Source organism: Typopeltis vanoorti, chromosome 19 (assembly GCF_054136105.1).
Source record: "Typopeltis vanoorti isolate ZY-2024b chromosome 19, IOZ_Tvanoo_1.0, whole genome shotgun sequence".
NCBI lineage: Eukaryota > Metazoa > Arthropoda > Arachnida > Uropygi > Thelyphonidae > Typopeltis > Typopeltis vanoorti.
In genome coordinates this window covers 62,583,574-62,607,154 of record NC_143567.1, presented here as the reverse complement: position 1 = coordinate 62,607,154, position 23,581 = coordinate 62,583,574, and the positions used below count along the sequence as shown (strand labels likewise).

General features: G+C 34.6%; 1 protein-coding gene across 2 annotated transcripts in view; it reads right to left on the bottom strand.

The window, feature by feature from the left end:
* Window positions 1-23,581, bottom strand: part of Lerp (lysosomal enzyme receptor protein) — a 514,158-nt gene that overhangs the window by 18,555 nt on the left and 472,022 nt on the right. For both annotated transcript variants that reach the window (XM_090408956.1, XM_090408955.1), the window contains exons 39-41: window positions 22,573-22,658; window positions 16,655-16,819; window positions 2,578-2,647 (exon numbers count right to left, since the gene is read on the bottom strand). In XM_090408956.1, coding sequence (XP_090265082.1) covers window positions 2,578-2,647; window positions 16,655-16,819; window positions 22,573-22,658 — 321 coding nt within the window. The remainder of the gene's footprint in view (window positions 1-2,577; window positions 2,648-16,654; window positions 16,820-22,572; window positions 22,659-23,581) is intronic.

Genomic DNA, 23,581 nt, shown 5'->3' with positions numbered 1-23,581 from the left:
AGGTGATGCAGTCCAGTTCGATTTTTAAAATGCTCAAACCATAATAAACTCACAGTAAAGCTTTCACATTCCTCTTGAAATTTGGTCTCTTTCAATGAGGTAAAAATAATGAGAGCTTTTGTCTGAATATCCCTTTTACTAAGAGATATTCTTTTTTGGTTATAATCCTCAATCCAGAGTGATAGAAGATGCTCCATCTCGATCATTAAATGGATTTTATTTTGGGTGATCTGCATCTTAAAGAAGCAGTAGCAACTTTTCCTTATTCTTTGTATTCTTTGCTCTTATTTAAATAGTGCAAACTGTAGACTCGCTATATCCCAGGTCTCACCCAATCATTGTATTACTAACGCCACTTTTATGTCTCTTAATGACTTCCAGCTTTTTCACTTGCTGCAGATTGGCAACAAAAAATTTCGCATAACGTGAAAAAATTGCATTAACTGATTAATCACTCGCTTAAAGCAGGAAATAGTATCATCTCGCTCATTTGTGCATATCGAATTCATGTTAAGCAAGGTTTTCCTGTACTTATGACTTGAAAATAAATAAAAAATAAGCTTTCTTCATTTCATATCAGAATAAAATATGTGTTCCTTCAATGTCATTTATTATAATATTGGTTTGCACAATAACTGTGATGACTAAATTTAAAATTCATGTATTTCTTTTAATCTTCTTTATTAAGAAAGTTTATGATCAAAAATAATTGTATAAAATCATAAACATTAAATGATTTTTTGGAGATAACCAGCATGTTCTACAGTAATCCTACATTTTTTTGGATTTTTATGGATCCCATGATCTGCCTTTAGTGTCTTAGGGTATCTTTATTCAACACTCTAAAATTGCTATAATTTGAAGTGGGTGGTGGGAAGTAATCTGCTAATTGGCTTGAATTTGTCTTGCCTATTATAGATGATTATGTAATACAGGTTTATTAATGTACTATCATCAATTAAAAAAAAAAAACATGGCTGTGGTTTGCAGTTTAATGGAAGAGGATCACTGACATCTTAAAAAAAATGTGTAAAAGAATAGACCCTTTCAGTTATGCCAGCATTAGACAAGAAATTAGAAGATAAAAAAAATGGGGCAAACCAAATGCAAAAAGCAAATGAACTGAACATAAGATAAGAGTTTACTTAAAAAGAACTTCATTTCAAACTTTACTCAAATGCCTTTGAGTAAAGAACGAACCAAATATATTTCCTGTGGGTTGACTGTAGTTTTAATATAAATAATGATAACACCACAGTCAGATATGGACTTATGCCTATTAATTCAATATACAGTTTTTGACTTGTGAATGTTCAAAACTAAAATATTTTTTTAACAGCTCTGTATTAACCACCTAAATAGTCATATATATGAAATATATCAATTTATACATCTTATGCATGTTATTTCAATAGTATATATGTTATTTTAATTTCAATGAGCACTTTACATCCATTTAATTGTTGACATGTAAAAAGCACTTCAGGGCCAGTAAAAATGTTAATCATTACATTCTATGATATATTAATAGCATAACAGCATTGTCAATTTTAAATTTCTTCAAAAATGTCTGCAGAATCTTGTGTCAGTGATTAATGAAAAAAGAATATATTTGAAAAAAAAAAAAAAAAAACTTTTCATTCTAGAAGTATGGAATTTAAAAGTGAAATTTAATCATTATTCTGTAAACAATATGGATCATGTTCCAATTACAATCAGTTTACACTCTACATTTGGATAAATAAGTAAGTATGGTTGGAAGGATAAAAATCCTTTCCTGTTACAGAAGCATTTTTCATTTTTCCTACATAACTACATAAACTATTATAGTACTGCATTATGAAGAACTAGTTTTTCTCGAGAGAGAGAAGGGGGGGAGGTTAAGTAACTATACATAAGCACCTATGCATAAGTACTTTATCCATTCCATATAGAATAGATATGCTCTAACTCAGTGGATTGTGATAAAATTTGTATTTGGATGATTTAAATTATGCAAAACAATGCAATAGTTGATTATGCCAAAATCAAAGCTTAGAAATACTTAAAGCATCACTATCAACATCACACTGTAAAATATTACATTCACATAGCAAGCTAATGTCCTGTTCACTTTCACCCACAACTTGCCTATTATAACTTTCACAGAAAGTTATATGAAACACTTTTTTTTCTTCTTTTTAAATAATGCTTTTGGATAATCCCCCCCCCCCCTAGTGGAAACAATCCAAGAGTGGATTCTTTGTCATGTCATGATTCCATAATGGAATCCTCACCAATTCTTATACTCTACACACACACACATATACACCATCTTTTTTTTGGAGCACAAGTTAGCAGTCTTTCTCTCCTTGAACCTTTTGCATTGGTCAGATCAAATTAACTTAGCAAGTAAATGCATGTAAGACTAACAAACCCACATTCAATTAATTACAATGAATAAAACAGTAAGACTAATACTATACTCAAATGATATAAAACATTTTATATTATTTTATTTGCCATATGATAAAGACTAAGCAAATAACTATGATTGTTCCTAGAGTAGCAACATATGGTAATATATATATTACTTACCCTTTTGTAGCGGAACCTTGGTAAATTGATTTGGCAAAACAAATTCTTAAATTTTGTGGCTACAGCCTCTCTGTATTGTTAAATAAGAACAAAATAAATAATATTAATGAGCATGTGTGTGTGTATATACATATATTAAAATATCCATCATAATGAACTAATGTATTGATACAGGGAAAGCATCTTTACATAGCATTTATTTAAAATAATTTCATAATACAACCTTTCTTGGTGAAAATTGTACTGCATATTTCTTAACTATTTAACAAAAAGTGTTTGAACAGTAAGCAAAAAGAGGTCTGTGCATGAAATCACTTCACGACTGGGCTACTTGTATATAGAGGCTAATGACATCATATCTGCCTTAGTATCCCATAAAGCACATATCCTTACAGACGTGTATAATGCTATGCATTGTAGGAAGGGTCACTACCAAGACCAGTTTTGACCTTTACTGAGGTATCAGACCCAGAAGTGATACTGAAGTCATATTTCCATATACAAGTAGTGAAACTAAATGCCAATCACTTCTTACTTCAATTTTGTATCCTGAACTCAAAGATATAGTCAATAAGAGTTCTCTTATGTTTTCTCCATGCAAATTTATTCAGCTTTAATGTTGGAACTTGGCAGTAATGACAGGTCATTACTAATGACTCTGAACAGAAATAGTGGGGAGTTACTATTATTTGCTTTGCTCTTTTCAAATTTTGTTCAAAAATTTTCTATTTATGTCTCTGGGGTTAATTTCCTACTCCACTGTTTAGGTCTCCAACAGAAACCAGCTTTTGCTTAATACCAGATGCATTCTGCAGTGACCCAAAAAATCCTTTACTTTTATTTATTTATTTATTTTTTTTGTAAATCTCAACACATGAAAGGTTGTAAATCTATTGTACATTTAGTATTATGGGGTATAGCTAAGGTTAGTTAATCCAGTTGCTCTGCTCGAGAGACCAAACAGTACTTTTCAAGCAACTTCAGGCTTTTAATAAGCAGAGTGAAGTCAACACCAGGCAATTAAATTCATCTAGCACCTAAAACATTTACAAAAATACATGCCAGAAATTGATTTGAACCCACAGTACACTGGTTAGAGAGGCCATCCATCATCCAACACTTCTTTTCTAATAGAACCTACTGTAGGATCACTGTCCAATTTCCCATCTGACATCACTACTTACTGTTTGCTATTCAAGCATTTTATCTCTGCATTTAATGTTGAATACCATAACTATGCCTTTTTTACCCTGATCACTGCTAATTATATTAGCAGTGATCAGGGTAAAAAAGTTATAATCATGTTAAAAAAATTATAACAGTTAATCTTTAGAGAACTGTCTAATTTATTTCATTCTTGTCAATGAACATCAATTATGTTACACGGTAATTTTTTAAATTCTTGTACATAACACTACCTTTTTTCTTTTTTTTTCCCCATTTTTTTCCCCTTCTTATGTTGTGTCTATCTTCAAATTTAATGGATTCGTGGTTGTTTCAGCAACTGACATTTTACTGTTTGCCCTGGTTTTCTTACAAAATAGAAGTTTTTTTTTACCCTGATCACTGCTAATTATATTAGCAGTGATCAGGGTAAAAAAGTTATAATCAGCGTAAAAAAATTACAACAGTTAATCTTTAGAGATGTCTAATTTATTTCATTCTTGACAATTAACATCAATTATGTTACATGGTAATTTTTTAAATTCTTGTACATAACGCTACCTTTTCTTTCTTTTTTTTCTTCCCCCACTGACACTTCTTATGTTGTGTCTATCTTCAAATTTAATGGATTCGTGGTTGTTTCAGCAATTGACATTTTACTGTTTGCCTTGGTTTTCATACAAAATAGGAGGGACCCTGTTTAACCATGTACAGTCTCATCTCGCATGACAACTAACCATTTCTACCATGATATTTGTCTGCAGTTTACATCCATACAGAATACAATTTAAATGCCTATGTCCTAAATTGCAAGTCAAAGGTAAGGATAGGTGGAGATCTCCTCTCAGTTATTTAGCACCAACTTTAAGTTACCCTTTTAAATAATACATAATTTTTTTTTTTTACAAGAATTCCAAGCTCAAAGGGTATTAACCATACATTAGTATTGTGGGTGAATCAGATGACCTGGAAATACCTGCTCTACTGACATACAATATTTCCAAGTTACTTCAGGCCATCAATAAGCAGGATGGCAGTCTTACACTTTAACACTTTGGGTCCCAGACCTACTGGGATGTAAAGAACCCTGTGTCCTGACCATTTTTTGCTCTATTTAAAAAATTGCTGTGCAGTATTTCTATGGAATATCCAAATAATTATTTTTTATCTTTTAGTTAGCATCTATAATAATTAATTGGAACAAAAATTTTAGTTACACATGTGGTATGGGCTCCAGAAACAGGTTCCAAGAAATCAAGGTTTTTGAAAAAAATAAAAAAAAATAATATTTTATTAGTTTCTACTTTGGGGTGCTTAAGGGTCAAAGCTGTATAACTGAGAGGAGACCTCCACATAGCCTTTAAAGGAATGTGGAGAACCGACCAGGGCTTCTGACCTAATGTCCAATCCTCACCTTCTCATGGTGCACCCTGTTGGGTATCTACCTGGATACTGAATGAATGAGGATGGGCTGGCAATTTGGGATTTAGCTGACCAAATTATATTCTTATTGGTTAAATCAAAATAAAAAATGATGATGCAACATGACAAAATTTCATGCCAGCTGGGGCGTTGCCCAGTTAAACAAGGTCCCCCATTGTTTTCGCCAGGGAACCAGGGCGAACAGCGAAAAGTCAGCTACTGGAACAAATCTGAAAACACACCCCAACTCAACATCACCAGAGTTAAAGATCGGTACTATCAACACATGAAGCCTGAATGGCAAAGAAATGGAGCTAGCTGAGGAATTAGATAATTACCAGATCAACATAATAGGGGTGACTGAAACAAAAAAAAAAAAGACAGAAACTTTTGAGATCTTTCTGGGGAATAAATACAAAATGTTATGTTCAGGCAATGACAATCAAGGAAAAGAAGGAGTAAAGTATTCAACACAAAATATGAGGCTAATCTTCTTGAATGGCAGGCAGTTCTCAAGTAGAGTGATATGGGCAAATATCAAAATGGGGAATTGGACAATGAGACTTATTTGTGCCTATGGTCCCACAGAAGGTTCTATTAAGGTAGAAGTAGAGGAATTTTTTGAGGCTTTAGAAAAAGCAACTGACACAATGAAAAAGGAAAAGTTGGTTCATGTTGGGGATCTAAATAGCAGAGTAGGAAATGATTGTCAGACATACAAAAATATTTTCGGAAAATTTGGAGAAAAGAGCAAAGCTAATAATAATGGCAAATATATGTTGAATTTCTGCTCAAGACATGGACTGGTTATTACTAACACCATATTCCAACATAAAAATGTGCACAAATTCACATGGTTAGAAGAAGCAAGGAATAAGAAAAGTCTTGTTGACTATGTTATTGTTGATAGTGATGTTTTCTATCTGGTGCAGGACACCAGAGTGCACAGAGGATTTAAAATCGGAAGTGATCACTATTTAGTCTTGAGCAGGATAAAATTGAATTTCATATTGAAAAGAATAACATGTAAGAAAGTTTTAAAGCGAATAAAAGTTGAGCAGCTCTCAGATGTCAACTGTAGACTATAATACGCAAACATTATTGAAGAAAAAATGAAAGAGTTTGAGAACAGGGATCAAACCTTGGAGATTCAGTGGCAAGTCTTGAAGAAAGCTCTGATTTATTCAGCTAGAGAGGCCTGTGTTGTCTGCAAGAATAGAAAAATTAGAACTCCATGGTGGACACAGGAAGTTCAAGGCAGTGAAGGAAAAGAAGAAAGCATATCAAAAGTTCCTGGCAAATAAGTCAGCTTTTGCTCTTAGAGAATACATAAACAAATGTAAGAAAGCGAAACTCCATATAAAACTTGCTAAACAAAGTCATAGGACTTTGGCAAGAATATAAAAAATAAATATCAAGAAGGTGGCAAAATATTCTGGAGGTTCTTGAAGAAGCTTAGGAATGGAAGAAAGAGTGCTGCAAAAAGAGTTAGAGATGATAAAGGTGATATGAAAATGGGAGAAAAAGATATCCTTGAAGTATGGAGTAAGTACTTTGAAAAACTGCTAAAAGAAACAAGCAGTGATCACAGCACAGTGGTGTAAAAAACACTGACCAGGCATGCAGTCAGGAATGCATATCCATACTTGAAGTAGAAAAAGCCATCAAAGGCTTAAAAAGTGGAAAGGCAGCAGGAGTAGATGATATTCGACCAGAAATGCTGAAGTATGGTGGTATAAAAGTCTTACAGTGGCTGCACTGCATAGTTCAGAAAGCCTGGACAGAGGGACGAATTTCCGATGATTGGAGTAGAGCTCGAATATTACCTATATATAAAAAGGGAAATAAAACTGAATGTGAGAATTACAGAGGTATTTCTCTACTGAGTGTTCCTTGCAAGATCTATGCAAGTATACTTGAGAAACGGTTGAGAAGAATTGTGGAAGAAAAGCTTGGTGAAGAACAAGCTGGATTCAGGCCAAATAGAGACTGTCAGGATCAGATCTTCACTTTACGACAAATAGTTGAGAAAGCATGGGAATATAAGAAAGATCTATATTTAGGTTTTGTCGATTTGGAAAAGGCATATGACAAGGTGCCAAGAGAGAAGCTATTCAATACGCTACAGTTATATGGTCAATGGGGCATTATATCAAGCAATACTTAGTCTTTATTTGAGTTGTAAGTCAGCAGTTAGAATAGAAGGAAGTACAGGAAGATGGTTTAATGTTAAATCTGGTGTGAGACAAGGATGTACATTATCCCCTCTGTTATTCATTATCTATATGGATCACATTATGAAGGAAAGTGGTATTAAACATGATATCAAAATTGGAGATGTCAATGTCAGCTCTTTGCTTTATGCGGATGAAGTTATACTTCTAAATAAATCCGTTACAAGTCTGCAATATTCTCTGACTAAATTGAATAGCTGTTGTAATAGATATGGTATGAAGGTCAGCAATAAAAAGACAAAGACAATGAAAATAGGCAGAATCATTGAAAATGTCAACTGTGTTGTGAATGAAGAACCTGTGGAACAAGTAAAACATTTCAGCTCCTTAGGCATGATTTTTAGTGAAGATGGTAAATTAAATATAGAAATAGACAACAGAATCAGTAAAGCTGGTATGGTGGGAAGTCAATTGAATAAATTCATATGAAATAAGAGAGAATTAGTCGGAACACTAAATTAGCTGTATACAAGACAGTGTTCAAACCAGTTTTAACTTATGGATCTGAGAGCTGGGTCAGAAGTAAAACACTTGACCAAAGACTAGAGACCGCAGATATGAGAGTCTGAGAAAGATTATAGGCATGAACAGATGGTATCAATGGCAATGTCATATTAAAAATGGGGATATTAGGAAAGAACTTGACATTGTCAGCATCCAGGAATGCGTTAGCAGAGCTAATCTCAGGTGGTATGGTCACTTAAACATAATGGGTGAAGAAAGATTAGCAAAACAAGTTTTCTCTGCCAGGTTGGCAGGAAAACGACCCAGAGAAAGACCAAGATATAGGTGGATTGATAAGGTACAAAGTGCTTTAGACGATAGAAATATAAGATCTTGATAATGTTGGAGGCTTGACAAGTAACAGACTGATTTGGAGGAACATTGTAGATAGGAAGTTAGTAATGATGTAATTTTTTTCATGTAGTACTATCACATCCTGTATATACCCCTTGAGGGTATATGGCAGGAATTTGATGATGATGATAGTTTCTACTTATATTTACTTCTTTAGTGTTCGAAATTTACAACAAATTCAGTCAAAATTATAAATAAAATTTATGCGTGTTATTATTATGATGAAAATATCATTTTACATAGGTATGTACATCACTATAATTATTTACTATTGGCCACAAAAGTCGAGGCAATTATTGAATTAGGCCATTCAGTTTTTGAAATGCCACGACCTCATGTGCAATTGCGAATTACTCATTGGATGGCCTCAAATTTGGTCACCCCTGCTCGTTCAAAATTCTGCATCACTATCGCTAGACTCAGAGCTCACATTTGTGGGAAGATCTGCTTCTTCTTCTTCTGGATCACTGTCTGCCCAATCATCTAATTCAGATCATTCATTATTGAGTATTTCCTTGAGCATTTGTTCTAATTCGCATTCACTCATTGATGCCCAAAGCATTCCCTGCTTTGGGCACCACTGGGTCTTGGTCTAGCCATGGTAACAGAGAAATTCAAACTGATCTCTCAGGTCACAAGAAGAGAGTCATGAATCCGTTATATTGTTTAGATTGGAGCAGTCAGAGTTATAATGCCATGATGTAATATAAACATGAGCATGTGTGATCATATGTGATGCAGCTGATGGGCAAGCGTTACGATATACTAATATAAATTCCCTTTTTTATTGATAAAAGTCAACCATCCTCATGGATAATGAAGCTGAAGGTTCAAATTTAACTACAGTACAGTTTGATAATGAATTTCAAGCATATATTATTTTTGGAATTTTTAATTTAGCGATATAAATATATATTGATGGGATTTGGTGTTCACGTGTGATTGATGAACATTTACATCGACAGGACTCAAATCTTGACATTCACCAACATCCAGATCCACAATGCAATTTAAATTCACTACGCATTGTTTTTAGATGAGAAGTGCTATCCATTTGGTCAATCACGTTAACAATAACTCTGACAGCATATTCTATATAGCAAAGCCTCCATTCTGGCTGGATGGAAATGCATTTTATATACTTCATAAATAACAGATTTAATACAATCTGTGATTTTGCTAATCAATTAGCAAAATGTGAAAAAATGATTCATATTCACTACAGCTGCCATGAAATTTGGTAATTTTAGAATCCCAATTTTTAAATATGACTAATGATTTTCATCACACCATTTCAACTAGACCATCTTTTAGTATTAAGTAGAAAAATTAGGCAAAACAAAAGTATGTGTATAGCATACATAAGCTAAAACATGCTATAACTTTTGACAAAAGTTACTGAATTTTACAAGTATGCTCTGATCCCATAGAGCTCTTTGAAGAATGTAAATTTGTTGCAGACATCATGAGAGTTCTTGCAAAAACAATGCACATATTAACAATCATATGAGATAGAAAGTCTAAAGCTAATGGTGCAATGGTTACATTGCAATGGAATATAACTTTCAAAGTCCTAGGTTCTGGACTTTCCTTTCTTTCAGAGTTACAAGGTGATCAGCATTTACTATAAATAATTATGAAGAAAATGAACATGTTACAAAACTTACTTCAGATTGTTTAATGTTTATATCAAGATCATGCTCAGGAATGAATACCCACACACACACACATACACTGTTTGGAAAGAAGTCAATAGACATGGACAAGGTGCACTGTACCATGTAATGAGTCATATGTTTGTAGCCACTATAAATTGGAGGAATAAAATGCTTCCAAGTAAGTGCAACTGTGTTTGGGTGAAATGACTGCAAGAAGAGAACTGATCAAATTCGAAAGAGGTGCTGTGATAGGATGTCATGTTGCAGGCCTATCTGTTCAGCAAATTGTTGACAAATTAGGACATTCCAGGTCAGTGATACTATACTGAGATAAAAGCACAGGAAATCAACTGAAAGTGCCACCCACAGTGCCCCATCACACTCACGGTGGTATTATGAAGGATAATATGTACAAATTGCCATTTTTTCAGCTGAACCATTGAATGTGGAGCTCCGGACAGCAACTGGAAATGAATCTGCACAAAAACATCCAAAACCAAGGCTCCCAACATGGGTTTCAATGGTAGGACCACAATATGCAAGCCCCACATTACCTGAACCAACATATAGTATTGTCTTCAGTGGTGCAAAGAGTGTGTACAATGGGGCATGGAAGCTTGGAAAGATGTGTTATGGAGTAATGAATCATGCTACCCCACTATCAAGCAAACGGATGAGGCGTGGGAAGGATGCCCGGTGAACAACTCTTACCAGAGTGCATAGCCCCAACTATAAATTTCAGAGGTGGGGGTGTGATGCCATGGTCCTGTTTTTCCTGGTTTGGCTTCAGGCCTCTGTTTGTGGTGTCACAAACATTGAACTCCAAGAGGTATCTGACATTCTGAACAATGCAATGCTTCCTACTTTGTGGCATTTCTAAGGAACTGACCATTGTCTCTTTCAGCAAGACAATGCACTATGCCATAAGGCTGCTGCTGTAACTGTGTGGTTTGTGGACACAAACGTCACCATGCTTGACTGGCCTCCACAGAGCCTTGATCTCAACCTTACTGAACATGTGGAATGAACTGGAGTGTTGGGCAAAGTCAAGGGATGTCCACCCCCACAACAGTCCAGGGTAGAATGATCCAAAATTCCCACTGATTGATATCATATGCTTGTGGAAAGTATTCCCCATAGGATTGCTGCAGTCATCACAGCGAAAGGAGGTCCTACATCTTATTAAGGTGGGCGCCATGGCTGTTTCTTCCTTGTACTATGGTGTCTGTTGACTTCCTTCCAAGCAGTGTATACACACACACACACACACACACACACACACACACACACACACACAGGATCACAAGGTAGATCAGTATACTCCCTCTACAGTGAGCTACATAAGTGCTTTGGTCAATCACTGATCTTAACCTGACCTCTGGTGGAAGAAAGAAAAAGTCAAATTGGAATAACTACATTAATGGTTACTAATTAAGAGTTTGGTTTCCTTAACAGGAAATAATTTCCTGGTATTTAAGCTTCTTTTTTTTTTGTCTGAGAACAAGTGGATCATTATCAAATTAAATTTGTTTTTTCTGGTATCCAATATGTAGGTTATTTCTGCTTGAAAAATCGGTGAAGTTTTTTTTTTCTGCATGTGGATTACACATGAATTCTGTGACATGTTTGAAGTGCATGATCAAAAAAAAATTTCCATAATGAAGGAATTTGATGTTTCATTTGCATTCTTTTCATTTTGGGGTTGTTTGCCTTGTTTCACCTATGTAGGGTTGGTTAGAGGTACAATGGATTTGGTATACACTTGGGTGGACATGAAAAGGAAGGGAAGGGGTCCTTAGAAGAGCTGAGCATACCCTTTAATTTACATTCGCTGAATACAGAGCACATTACTCAAAATGTTCCACATAAAAGAAAGTATTAACCATGGTCATACTTTCTTTTTTGTAGGTAGAAGTAGGTTGGACCTTCAGTCCAACCTACTTCTACCTACATGGAAAAGAGGGTTGTGATATCAGGAAGAGATATGTCATGTAAGCGAAGTTGGTGATTGGGATTAGTGAAAACAGAAGTTACATCAAAACTGACTAAAAATTCTTCATTGTTTAATGTAACATCCCTAATTTTGTTTATGAAGTGTTGTGTGTTTTTGTGTGTATGGGGGTGGGGAATGACCTACCAACTTAATCAGGCTATTTCCTTCGACTATTAGCCATAGTGGTAGTTACCAAAAAATAGAGCCAAAAGGCTTCACTTCAGCAATGCAAAATTATTCAAATTAAGTGGATATTGATTCCAACATTATTTCAAAGCTGAATAGAGAAACTACAAGAGTTTCATGCAGAATATAAAGACTATAAAAGTTTTGGTGGATATAAGTGTAAGCTGACCTTTAATGACAGGGCGACTTGTAGTAAAGGTGAAGTAAGCTCCGATCACTGTCCTTAGTATTTTCACTGTCCATAATTTTGAAATAATGTTGGATTCAATATCCACTTAATTTGAATAATAGTGGTAGTTATTTTTATGTATTTTTGGAAGACTGTGAGAACAACTTTTTAATGGTTTCTGCTGGCAATATGGTTATTGACTTAGGTAATTCTGTTGTTTTCTTGTTAATGCAGTCTGTTGGATATCATTTGGTTCATTTTTTCAAGATAGGCTGCTCAGTTAAGAATGACAGCATCACCGTGCAGAGCTTGGTAATAACACAACATTTTTTTTCGTTTTAAGGGATTTATTACTTCACATTCAACGACAACAAACACTTAGTTTTGATGCGATCCCCTTTCATAAATGTCCCAATTACCAACACAGTTCTTCTCTTACAAGACAAATTTCATGTCAACATCACAGTCCCTCTTTATCCACATACTTGGATCTGGTTATTTTGCAGGGAAAAATCGTTTGTCTACCTATGAAAAGAAGATATGACCACAGGCTCCTGATTCCCTTCCCTACCTTATAGCTAACTTTTATATGGAAGATTTTGAGCAACAACCTTTGGATTCAGCAACCTTAAAACCCAAAGCTTGGTTAAGATGTGTTGATGGCTGCTAAACTTTAAATAATTTCCTTAACTACCTAAACAATTCAAAGACATTCAATTCACCCCTGAAATCAAAATGAATAACACATTTCCTTTTCTGGATACTTTTATCATGCTTCTTTCTGGCTGTCGATCCTTTACTATTTACCGTGAACCTACACACACAGACTCATACCACCATCCTGTACAAAAACTATGTATCATGAGCATTCTGAAAAACAGAGGCTCTAACAATTTGTTGCGATGAACAGGCTCTGAGAAATGCATATGAAACAATAAGCAAAATGTTTATAAAGAAAAATGGCTATAGCAAAAAAAATCCATAGAATCTTTCGGAGAAAAAAAAAATACAACCAAAAATAAAAGATTAAAATAATGCCATAGCCATCCCTTATACCTGGGGAATATCTGAAAACAAAGACAAAACGCTACAACATTAAGACCACTTTAAAATGACCAATGCAAATAAAAAGTATACTTAGCTCTCCTAAGGATCTTCTCCTCTTCCTTTCCTTGCCAATCAAGTATATATCAGATCTGTTGCACTTGTAACCTGCCCTACATAGGTGAAACAGGACAAACAATTCCAAAATGAAAAGAACACAAACAAAAAATCCCTTCATTATGGAAAAGCAGGCTTTTCTGACCATGCACTTCATACATGCCATTGGATTGATTCGAAAGGTATCCAAGTCCTTATATTAAAAAAAAGTCCAGTTATATTATGATTGTTTCTAATATAACTGGATCACATTAATGCCAAAAACTGTTCTAGATTAATTGTCATAATAATGAATGCCAACACCATATGTAAGCATTATAAAATGCACTTATTTATGACAGTCCACAATCATTTCTTTATTGCTCCATATTCCAAATAAAGTTTACTTATGAGTTCTGACTTCTGAATTAGTTCAACCTTAGTATCACCACTTCTAGGTCTGGCTCCCACTGGTGAGACCTCAATAAAGGTCTAAACTAGTCTGGGTAGTGATCTTTCCCTTAATGCATAGCATTATACATGTCCACAAGGAGATGTGCTTTGCATTATGGAATACTAAGGCAAGTGATGTGAAGTCATACCACCTTTGCCATGAGTTGCCCCAGTCCTGAAATTACTTCAGGCACAAACTTTGTTTGCTTATACTTGAATAAAGGATTAAACCAAATATATAATTCCTAGCATAACCAAGTGGAAAACAACTTCCATCAACTATCTATAATCCAGAGAATTTTAATAATAAGATGTGACACCTTTTGGCAACTCATATATGGAAATATGACTTCTGAATTACTTCCACCTTGGCATCACCACCTCTTGGTCTTGCTCCCACTGATGGGACCTCAGTAAAGGTCGACATTGGTTTGGGTAGTGGCCCTTCCCTTAATGCATAGCATTATACATGTCTGCAAGCAGATGTGGTTTGCATTATGTGATACTAAAGCAAGTGATGCAAAGTCATACCACCTTTGCCACGAGTTGCCCCAGTCCTGAAATTACTTCAGGCACAAACTTTGTTTGCTTACACTTGGATAAAGGATTAAACTAAATATATAATCAGGACCAGTGTAAGAGGGACTGCAGTCAAAAGGAACACAAACTGATCAGCGAATGTACATGACATCCACAGCAGATACAATTAACTGTCCTGTCCCAACATAAATTAATGAAAGGTCAAGTTTACTTGGCTGTGACAATTCACTAGTCCTAACATATATGAGGTGTGGCTATTAAATAATGAGACTAGTTGCAAAAAATGTGGTTTATTATTACAATTGTACAACTTAATTGTTATCCCCTTCAACATACTCCCCTCCTGTATCTATACACTGTTGCATACGAATTTGCCATTGCTGGAAGCAGTGCTGCAAGTCATCAGGTGTTATCTGCTTCAGTAGTGCTGCCATTTTACCTCATCCACTGACTGAAAATGGGTGCCCTTCAATGCAGATTTCAACTTTGGTAAAAGGTAAAAGTCACAGGGAGCTAAGTCTGGCGAGTAAGGTGGATGGGATGGCCCAACACTGGGATCTTCTTATCAGTCAGATACTGCTTTACAGGCAGTGCATTGTGGGCTGGAGTGTTGTTTAGATGGAGAATCCAAGAGTTGTTCTTCCACAGATCAGTCTCTTCTTCCTCACTCGTTCTCACAGCTTGGCCAGAATCTCAAGGTAATAACATTGGTTAATCTCAAGGTAATAACGTTGGTTAACTGTGACCCTCTGGTACCCATTCAACCATTACCACGCCATTGATATCAGTGGATGAGGTAAAGGAGACAATGGCAGCGCTATTGAAGCAGATAACACCTCATGACTTGCAGCACTGCTTCCAACAATGGAAAATTCGTATGCAATGATATATAGATAGAAGGGAGTATATGTTGAAGGGGATAACAATTAAGTTGTACAATTGTAATAATAAACTACATTTTTGCAACCAGTCTCATTATTTAATAGCCACACCTCGTAGAGCCTCCATAGCTCAGTCAGTATAGATGAAGCCCTTTGGGAGGAAAGACATGGGTTTGATTCCCATCCATGATGTGAGGAATCTTTCAACGAAAGATGAGTTAGCCAGTTCTTATATGGAAGTAGGGGATTTTTTCACCTGGAAACTCCGGTTTTTTTGTCCCCCAGAATAGGCAAAGGCTCAGTGAACACACATATGGATTACAGTCAGGAATACTTAAGACTCAGCCATAGGCCTGATTTGTCAGCTAGGCTTGGTCTTGAGCACAGATAAAATTAGGGGGAATTGAGATGGTGTTGTACCTTCCCATAAAAGGGACTCACAGCTGTTGTATCATCATATTACTGAAAGATAAGATTACTATCATAAAAATAAGAAGAAAAATTAAAATTAAAAAAAAAAAAAAAGATGAAAGAAGAGTAATGGTGAGAGAGATGTTATGCTGCATGTATCAATATACACACACACTGACGTACCTATATACGTCAATATACATAAAACCAATCTACATGAGGGACAGAGAAACATTGTGAATGCATATCAGTTGACCATGGGAGTGATTAGTTCCTAGGTGTAGTAGTGGGACTGATTCTAGTATAGCATCCTGGTTTTTCCTTAACAAACATAAAACTGACTTCAAACACATTCTGGTAACAGTGCATGCAATTTAGAACTATTGTAGTATCCTTTATCCCTTGCTTAGATAGTAATGTGGTATAAGGTTTAGTTCTGGAATGCCTGCTCTAGAGACCAAATCATTTTAGACTGTAAGTAAGCAGGGTGATACGTAATTTAGTATTTTAGCAGCACCATTATAGTATCTTGTATATCCATATTCCTTTAAGAGTACACATCAAAGAAATGATGTAATTATTTAGCAACAAGTGCGATAAGGGCTAGATAATCTGGGGAATCTGCTCTAGAGACCAAACCATTTCAGGCCTTCAAATAAGCAGGGTGATATACTGGACAATAAATTTCATCTACCATCCAAAGATACTGACAAACATCTTTATTTACATTCATAATAGGATTCAAACCAACAGCTTGTTGACTGGAGAGTAAGGGATCTATCTATGTAGCCAACCAAGCCAGAACATAAATAATGCAAATTTGGTAATTTCCAAGATGAAACTAATGTCTATAAGCAGTAGGGTAATAATAATAATAAAGCATTTCCTAAAGAAAAGATACTTAAAATAATTATGAAAAATGTTATGGATATGAAATTGATAAAATACTACATGTAAATTAATATTACCTTCTTTCTTTCTTTACAACTATAAAAAGAACCAAACACAACAGTGCAAGGCAGATACACAAGCCCATTATTATTTCCAGTGTGGGGGCTGGATTGGATTTAGAAGACAGTCCTGATGTTGTGAAGTTATCTGATGTATTTGTGAAGTTATCTGATGTATTTAATCTGAAAATATTAAATTAAAAATTAATTTATTATTTCACTGAAAATTATGAAACAAGAAAACATAAGTAGTTCATATCAAAGAAGAATCAAGTTATTTTAATACTTCTAATATTATTTCAAGTGTGGGAAGCAGAAAAGATGTAAGAAATCTGAAATATGGAAAGGCAACTGGAATGGATGATATTCGAACAGAAAGGTTTATGTATGGAGAATTACTAAAGTCTTCCAGACATTCATAAGATGTGGGCAGGTCAAATTCTGGATGTTTTTTTTGTTTTTTTTAATGGGGAACTGTGGGTGGGCAAGAAGGAACTTGTTCACATTTATCTTGATAAACTGTGGATGTATTCCTCAAGAAACACATAACAGACTGTTCTAGAGGGTAGCATTTGAAAGGATCAACGAAGATGAGAAATTTGTTCAATGAGTTTGGAGATGCACTATGAGGGAATATTGGTCAGTTACTGTGCACATTTTATGTGATTTGACAGAGTGGGGCATTACTGATGCCAATTCTGATAAACAGTGACCATAGAAAATTCACGCAGTGGAAATCCAGCTACCTGTGTGAAAAGTGAGTGAAGTGTATCAGTGAGTGGGGGGGGGGGGGGGGATCATTGATCAGTCTGACTGCCATTTTCTGTAAAGTGTCCGCTATCTTTAGGGAACTCTGGGGTGGGGGAGGGCACTACTCTCCAAACAGATTAACTCTAAAGTAACACTTCAAGCAAAAAAGAAGCCTAACTTTTAGGAGGCAGAGGTGGCAATATTCATAATATGTTTGTGCCAAAAAAGATTTGAGGTCAGTGTTATCCCAAGAAGATAAATCTCATCATGCATGGGGATTTGGGTGTTGTCAAAAGTAAGACTGGAAGAGAAGGGTTCTTTTTTGTGTGATATAAGAAAGTGTTGTGTTTTTGCTTTCATTGAAATTGACCAGATTATCCAAACCCCTGCAATGAATGTGTTGGATATCTGTATTTAAGGTAGTACAATATTTGCTCGACTTATATCGGTGTTCTGTTCCATCTGGCAAGACATAAGTCGATATATTAAATCAACAGAGTTATAGGGGTTGATGACTTAACGTAATAAGTATACTGTCATTTTAATTTTTAAACCTTATAAAACTGTACTGTATGTTACTGCCACTATAAAGCAAGAGAATAATCACCCATTTCCTCCACAATCACATCTTCATTACCTTTCCTATGTGAAGGACCAGGCTGCAGCTCTTCTAGTGTAACCTTTTTTTTATTTTTGATGAAAATGTACAATGTACTTTTCATCATAAACAATTTATGATGAAAAGAAAAGGAATAACTCTTCTTTTCATCATAAATTGTTTACAACGAGCAAATGCATCATGTACTTTCCTTTCTGCTAATAAAGTAGTGTTCAATATTGGGGTCCATGTCTTCAGCCATTTTGAGAACATTGCTAACTGCAGAGAACACTTCTGCAAGACCTGTGAACTGTTTAACTAATTCTTCTTATTTCTCTTTTCCCTCTTCCTTTTCTCATTCTTCCTCTTCTGCAACACATTATTCTACCAGTTCAACCAATTCTTCGTTGATCAACTCTTCAGGGACACTTTCTATGAGTTGAACTATGTCGTCATCATTCACTTCGAGATTCAGATTGTTTGCTAGGCTGACTACTTCTTCCCTCAATTTACAAAGGTTTTCAGTTTTTTCAAAACTTCCAAAATTGTACAAAAACCTTTTTAATGTCTTTTTCCATATGCCACTCATAAATTTAGAGGTCACTTCATCCCAAGTCACAGTAATATTTTTAATAGCATGATAAATATTGAATATTGAATGCTTTCCAGAATTTCATGAGAGTCTGATCATTTCCTTCAGTGGCAGAAATCGCTTGTGAAAAAGTTCTCCATAGATAATAAGCCTTAAACACTGCAAGAAATCTCCAATCCATCGGTTGGATCAATGAATTATTGTTTGGAGAGAAAAAACATGACCTTGATCTTGGGGTGAAGATCATCGATGTAAGGTGAATGACCTGGAGCATTATCTAGAATTAATAATATTTTAAGTTCTACATTTTCTTTCACACAATAGCTTTCCATTATGTCACTAACATAACCATTGATTAAGGCATCCTCAAACAACTTTTGAGTCATCCATGACTTATTGCTCCAATAATGAACTGGAATAGTATGCTTCCTAATGTTTTTGAAGGCTCATGGATTCTCACTGTGTCATATCACAAATGGTTTCAGTTTATATCCAACAGAGTTATAGGGTCTTAAAGACCATATTACCTCCTAACGGAATCGTAATATGGTCTTTAAGAGCTCTGAAATTAGAGACATAGACCTTAGCTTTTTTGTGGACAAATGTCTGTTTGGGCATATTTTTCCAAAACAAGGAGCCTCATCCATATTAAATATTTACCGTGGCAAATAATTTTCCTCTGTAATAATTTTATCCAATTTTTCCACAAACTCCTTGGCAGCCTTCTCATCAGTCCTGCTTTCTCCTTCAACATGCCGAAGAGACTTAGTGCCTTAGCAGTTATGGTCCTAGTGCTAAGGGGTATGCACTTTTAATTCAGGTCCTCTATCCACGATGCAAATAGCTTTTCCATATCATCAACATGATCTTGTCGAAGGTTGCTTCGTCACTATTGTCAATTTAATGGAAGCAGATCCTTTCACAGCCTCTGCGATTTTATCCTTATTTTTCAAAATGGTTGTCACTATAGAATGAGACCATCCAAAGTCATGTGTGATCCCACTGACAGGCTTACCAGCTTCATGTTGCTTTATAACTTGCAGCTTTGTTGTGTAATTTATTTTTTAATGAAACTATGTTGTGTAATTTATTTTTTTTCATTCACATTTAACATTGCTTATTATGTATTAATCATAATTTGTATAAAGAATATTTATTGTTCCTTAATTAAGGATTACTATTTGAATATTTATTCTAAACTTAACCTACTATTGATTTATTAAATAATAATATGTATGGAAATTTATGATAACTAAAATATATATGTAAAGTAACGAAGAGTGTTATTATAAATAATTGTATACGTAATGAAAGAGCTGATTAAGTAGCTCAAATATTCTGTTTATTCTTATTTGTGAAAATTTAACGTTATGTAATCACTTATGTAAGAGTAGAGCGTTGTATTACATTAGTGAAATGTTTACGTTCATGCGTTGTCATGGAGACGCATGAAATAAACAAGCACGAGTCGAAGAGTGGTGACCTTGGAACCAGAAAGGAAAAAGGGGAGAATAGGAATTTTAATGAGAGATAAGATTTTTAATTAGAGAGGAGAAAGGAAGTTTTTGCAGAGCGGGAAGGAAGGTAGGATACAAGCAAAGGAAGTGGAAGAAAATTATAAGTTCTCTAGGGCAGAAATTCATGAGAATAGTGTTTAGAAGTGAGCCAAAACATAGTGAATCATATACTTAGCTGTAAGTGAAGTCAGCTGTGTTGTAAAGGAAGATTAATGCCGTAACCGGATAAATAAAGAACTGGACATTCAATGCAAAAATTCTGATTAGTTCCAGTTAGTCTAGGATTACGTCTTAATTCTATGTTGCCCTGAGAAGAATTATAATGAATTTAACTAGTTGCAGGAAAGTAAACAAGGAAGGATATCAGTACCTTATTGCTTTTTTAGAGTAGTGAAGCGCGATTAACAGTAGTTCAGTTAAAGCGTTGGAGAATTTTATTTAATGTGTTCCGCTAGCTCAAATAAGTTAATTCATAAGTGTGCTCGCAATAAATTGATGTATTGAAGATTGTATCTGGTAAGAGTAGTCATGCATGTTTGTTTATTCTAACATTAACTATAGTGTATCTTCGAAGTTCAAGGTCCGAAATAAGATTGCTTGGAATAATGTCTACCTTGATTAGTACCTGCTGTGAATTTAAACATTAAGTACAACTGATAGATGTGTGCAGACTGATCAAATGAGAAGTTTTGTTTTATTAACTTGAATTAAATAAATTTATAATTTTGAAGCAGTGAATTGTATGTCAAAGTTTAGAACATTGAATTGGAATGAGTGACTTAGCAAGATGTATTAAGTTATTTGTATTGTTTCATTTAAAAGTAGAATTCATGTATTTGCTATATTATATCGTATATTAAATGTTTTATTTTGTTAATCTAAATATTGTGTTTGCCTGAACTCCCTTTTATTGCACCGTTCATAAAAAATTCGAATCTTGCGGGTGCCCCAAGTAGAATAATAATAAATGATTCGGCCTAATGAGAAGACTGCTAACTTAATTAAGAATTGATCCTACTATTTTATATAGACTAATCTAAAAATAGGGTGGCGCAGTATAATTATAAATTTCCCTACTTTTGGATCGGTGATCAATTCGCAATTAGTTATTTTATTTATACGAGTGACTTGAAACTAGATGGTAAATTAGAACACACATGAAAATAGAACATCACGACAGTTTCAAGATCAATTGCTCACCTCTTTTTCTGCGATTCTTCACTAGGTTTTTTGATTGGGCATGTAGGGCCATGTTGCACAAAATATCAAGACATATTTAATGATAATACAGAAATAACCTTTTCTCAAACACAAAATCAACAGAGGAGCTGTTGAAGACAAGTGCCGATGGCTGACTGCCGAGGAAGGTTGCCACTGTGCATGATGCATTGTTGCTAAATAGAAACCTTTTTACTTTACGCTTGCTTGCGTCTTGTTTGAAAAGTATAATCTAAAATATTATTTATTCCCTTATGGGATCACGGATGTACCTTCAAACAGACGTAACTCAATCTGACGTAAGTTGAGGGATAGCTGTAGTGGTTAGGGCTCTGGAGATTGTGGTGATTTGTGCCAAGTTTGTCAAATGAAAGGGAGGAATGCAATGTGCTGTCATCAGCAAAAATATGTATTAGGTTGGTAGTCTGCTGGAGTAAGTCATTTATATATAGAAGAAGATGAGAGAGAGAACAGAACCTTGTAGGTTCTGTTCTCTCTCTCATTGGTTGTATACTTAGAAGATTAGTAACTGTTCACCATCACCCAAAGTTAGCAGTCCAACTGCAGAAGTCAGAGGCATACCAAATGATGGAAATTTACTTAACAGGCCTTTGTGTCAGACCAGGTTTAAAAGCCCTGAAGATATCAAGGGCAACCACTTGGACATGCCAAACTTTTTCATGGTATTTGTCCAGATGTGGGTGACAAAGAACTGTAAGAAAAATTGGACAGTTAGTTTGGGGTATTGATTTGCCTCTCTTTTTAGAGATAGGTTGAATATAAGCAGTACTATATCAATAGTATCTATACCCCCCCCCATGAGGATACATATCAAAACTCAATGACTAATAATTATTCAAATCATTATATGCTGATAATAAATATTAGTTTAAAACAATGAAGACTATTTACAAACTATTAAAATAATTAGAAAGCAAGCAGAACAATTGGACCAGGTTATGCATCACTTGACCAAGCGCCAAATCGATGTTTTGGAGATTAGCCTGCTATCTGATGTATAATTATGTAACCTACCTATAAAATAACGAGATCAAGAAGGAGCCTATGTTTACACAGTTTTGTTTCAAAGAACTAAACACAAAATGGAATAAGTTCCTTTTGACCAAGCGCTAAATTAATGTGTTTTTTTCCCCAAAAACATCAATTTGGCACTTGGTCAAGTGATGAATAACGCAGTCCAATTGTGAATTAGTGAATTTTTTTAATCTTAAATAATGGAAAAACTAAAAAGTAATCTTACCTAGGAATTTTTGGACAGACTGCACTTGTATCCCAATTAAATAAATAATCGCAATCTCTTGTTTCAAACAAAAATTCTGGATTTCCCTGAAAAATCATCCAGAATGTGAGATGCGATAAGTTTTTTAAATAATGGTTAAACATACAAATGAATAAAATAATTCTAGTTATAGGCTTGTATCAATAATTATGATAAGCTTCAGAATAGTACATCAGTTTTTATTGTTTCACCAATTTTTTTTTTTTTTTTTTTTGCAAGTTACTGCTTTAACTTACCAAATTCATCATCATCATGCGCATTAAGGATTTAGGCCTAGTATGGCCTTAGAAGTGTCATCGTTGAATCGTTTAAGAGGACGTCCTGGTTTTCTTTTTCCTAATGGCTTGTACTTTAAGTCTTGTTTTGATAATCTTTCTGTTTTCTTTCTTTGAACGTGTTCCATCCATTTATATTTTTTTTAAAATTTTTTCTATTACTGGTTCTTGGTTTAATTCTTTCATAATTTCTTCATTTCTTTTGTGATCAAACAGGGTATACTTTGCAGTTTTTTTCATAAACTTCATTTCTGCTGTTATTAATGTTTGTTTGTCTTTTTGTTTTATTGTCCAGACTTCATTTCCATATATTAAGACTAGTAGGACTAATGTATTGTATATTTTTAGTCTGGTTTGTTTCTGAACCAGGTTTGGTTTAAATATAGAGTTAATTACACCTGTTATTTTAAAATATTTTGCAATTTTTAGGTTTATATCTTTTTTATTTTCATATGTGATCATACATCCTAGGTAGTTAAATGAATTCACCTGTTCTCGTTATCTATTACTATTTTAGTTCTTGTTAGATCTTGTCATTTAAAGGCCATAGTTTTTGATTTTTCTGTTGATATTATCATACCATAATCTTTGGCCATCTCATTTAGATCTAAAATAGCTTTCTGTAAGTTATCTTCAGAATTTGTAATTATTATTTGGTCGTCGGCAAAAAGGAGAGTGTTTAAGTTCACTGTAGG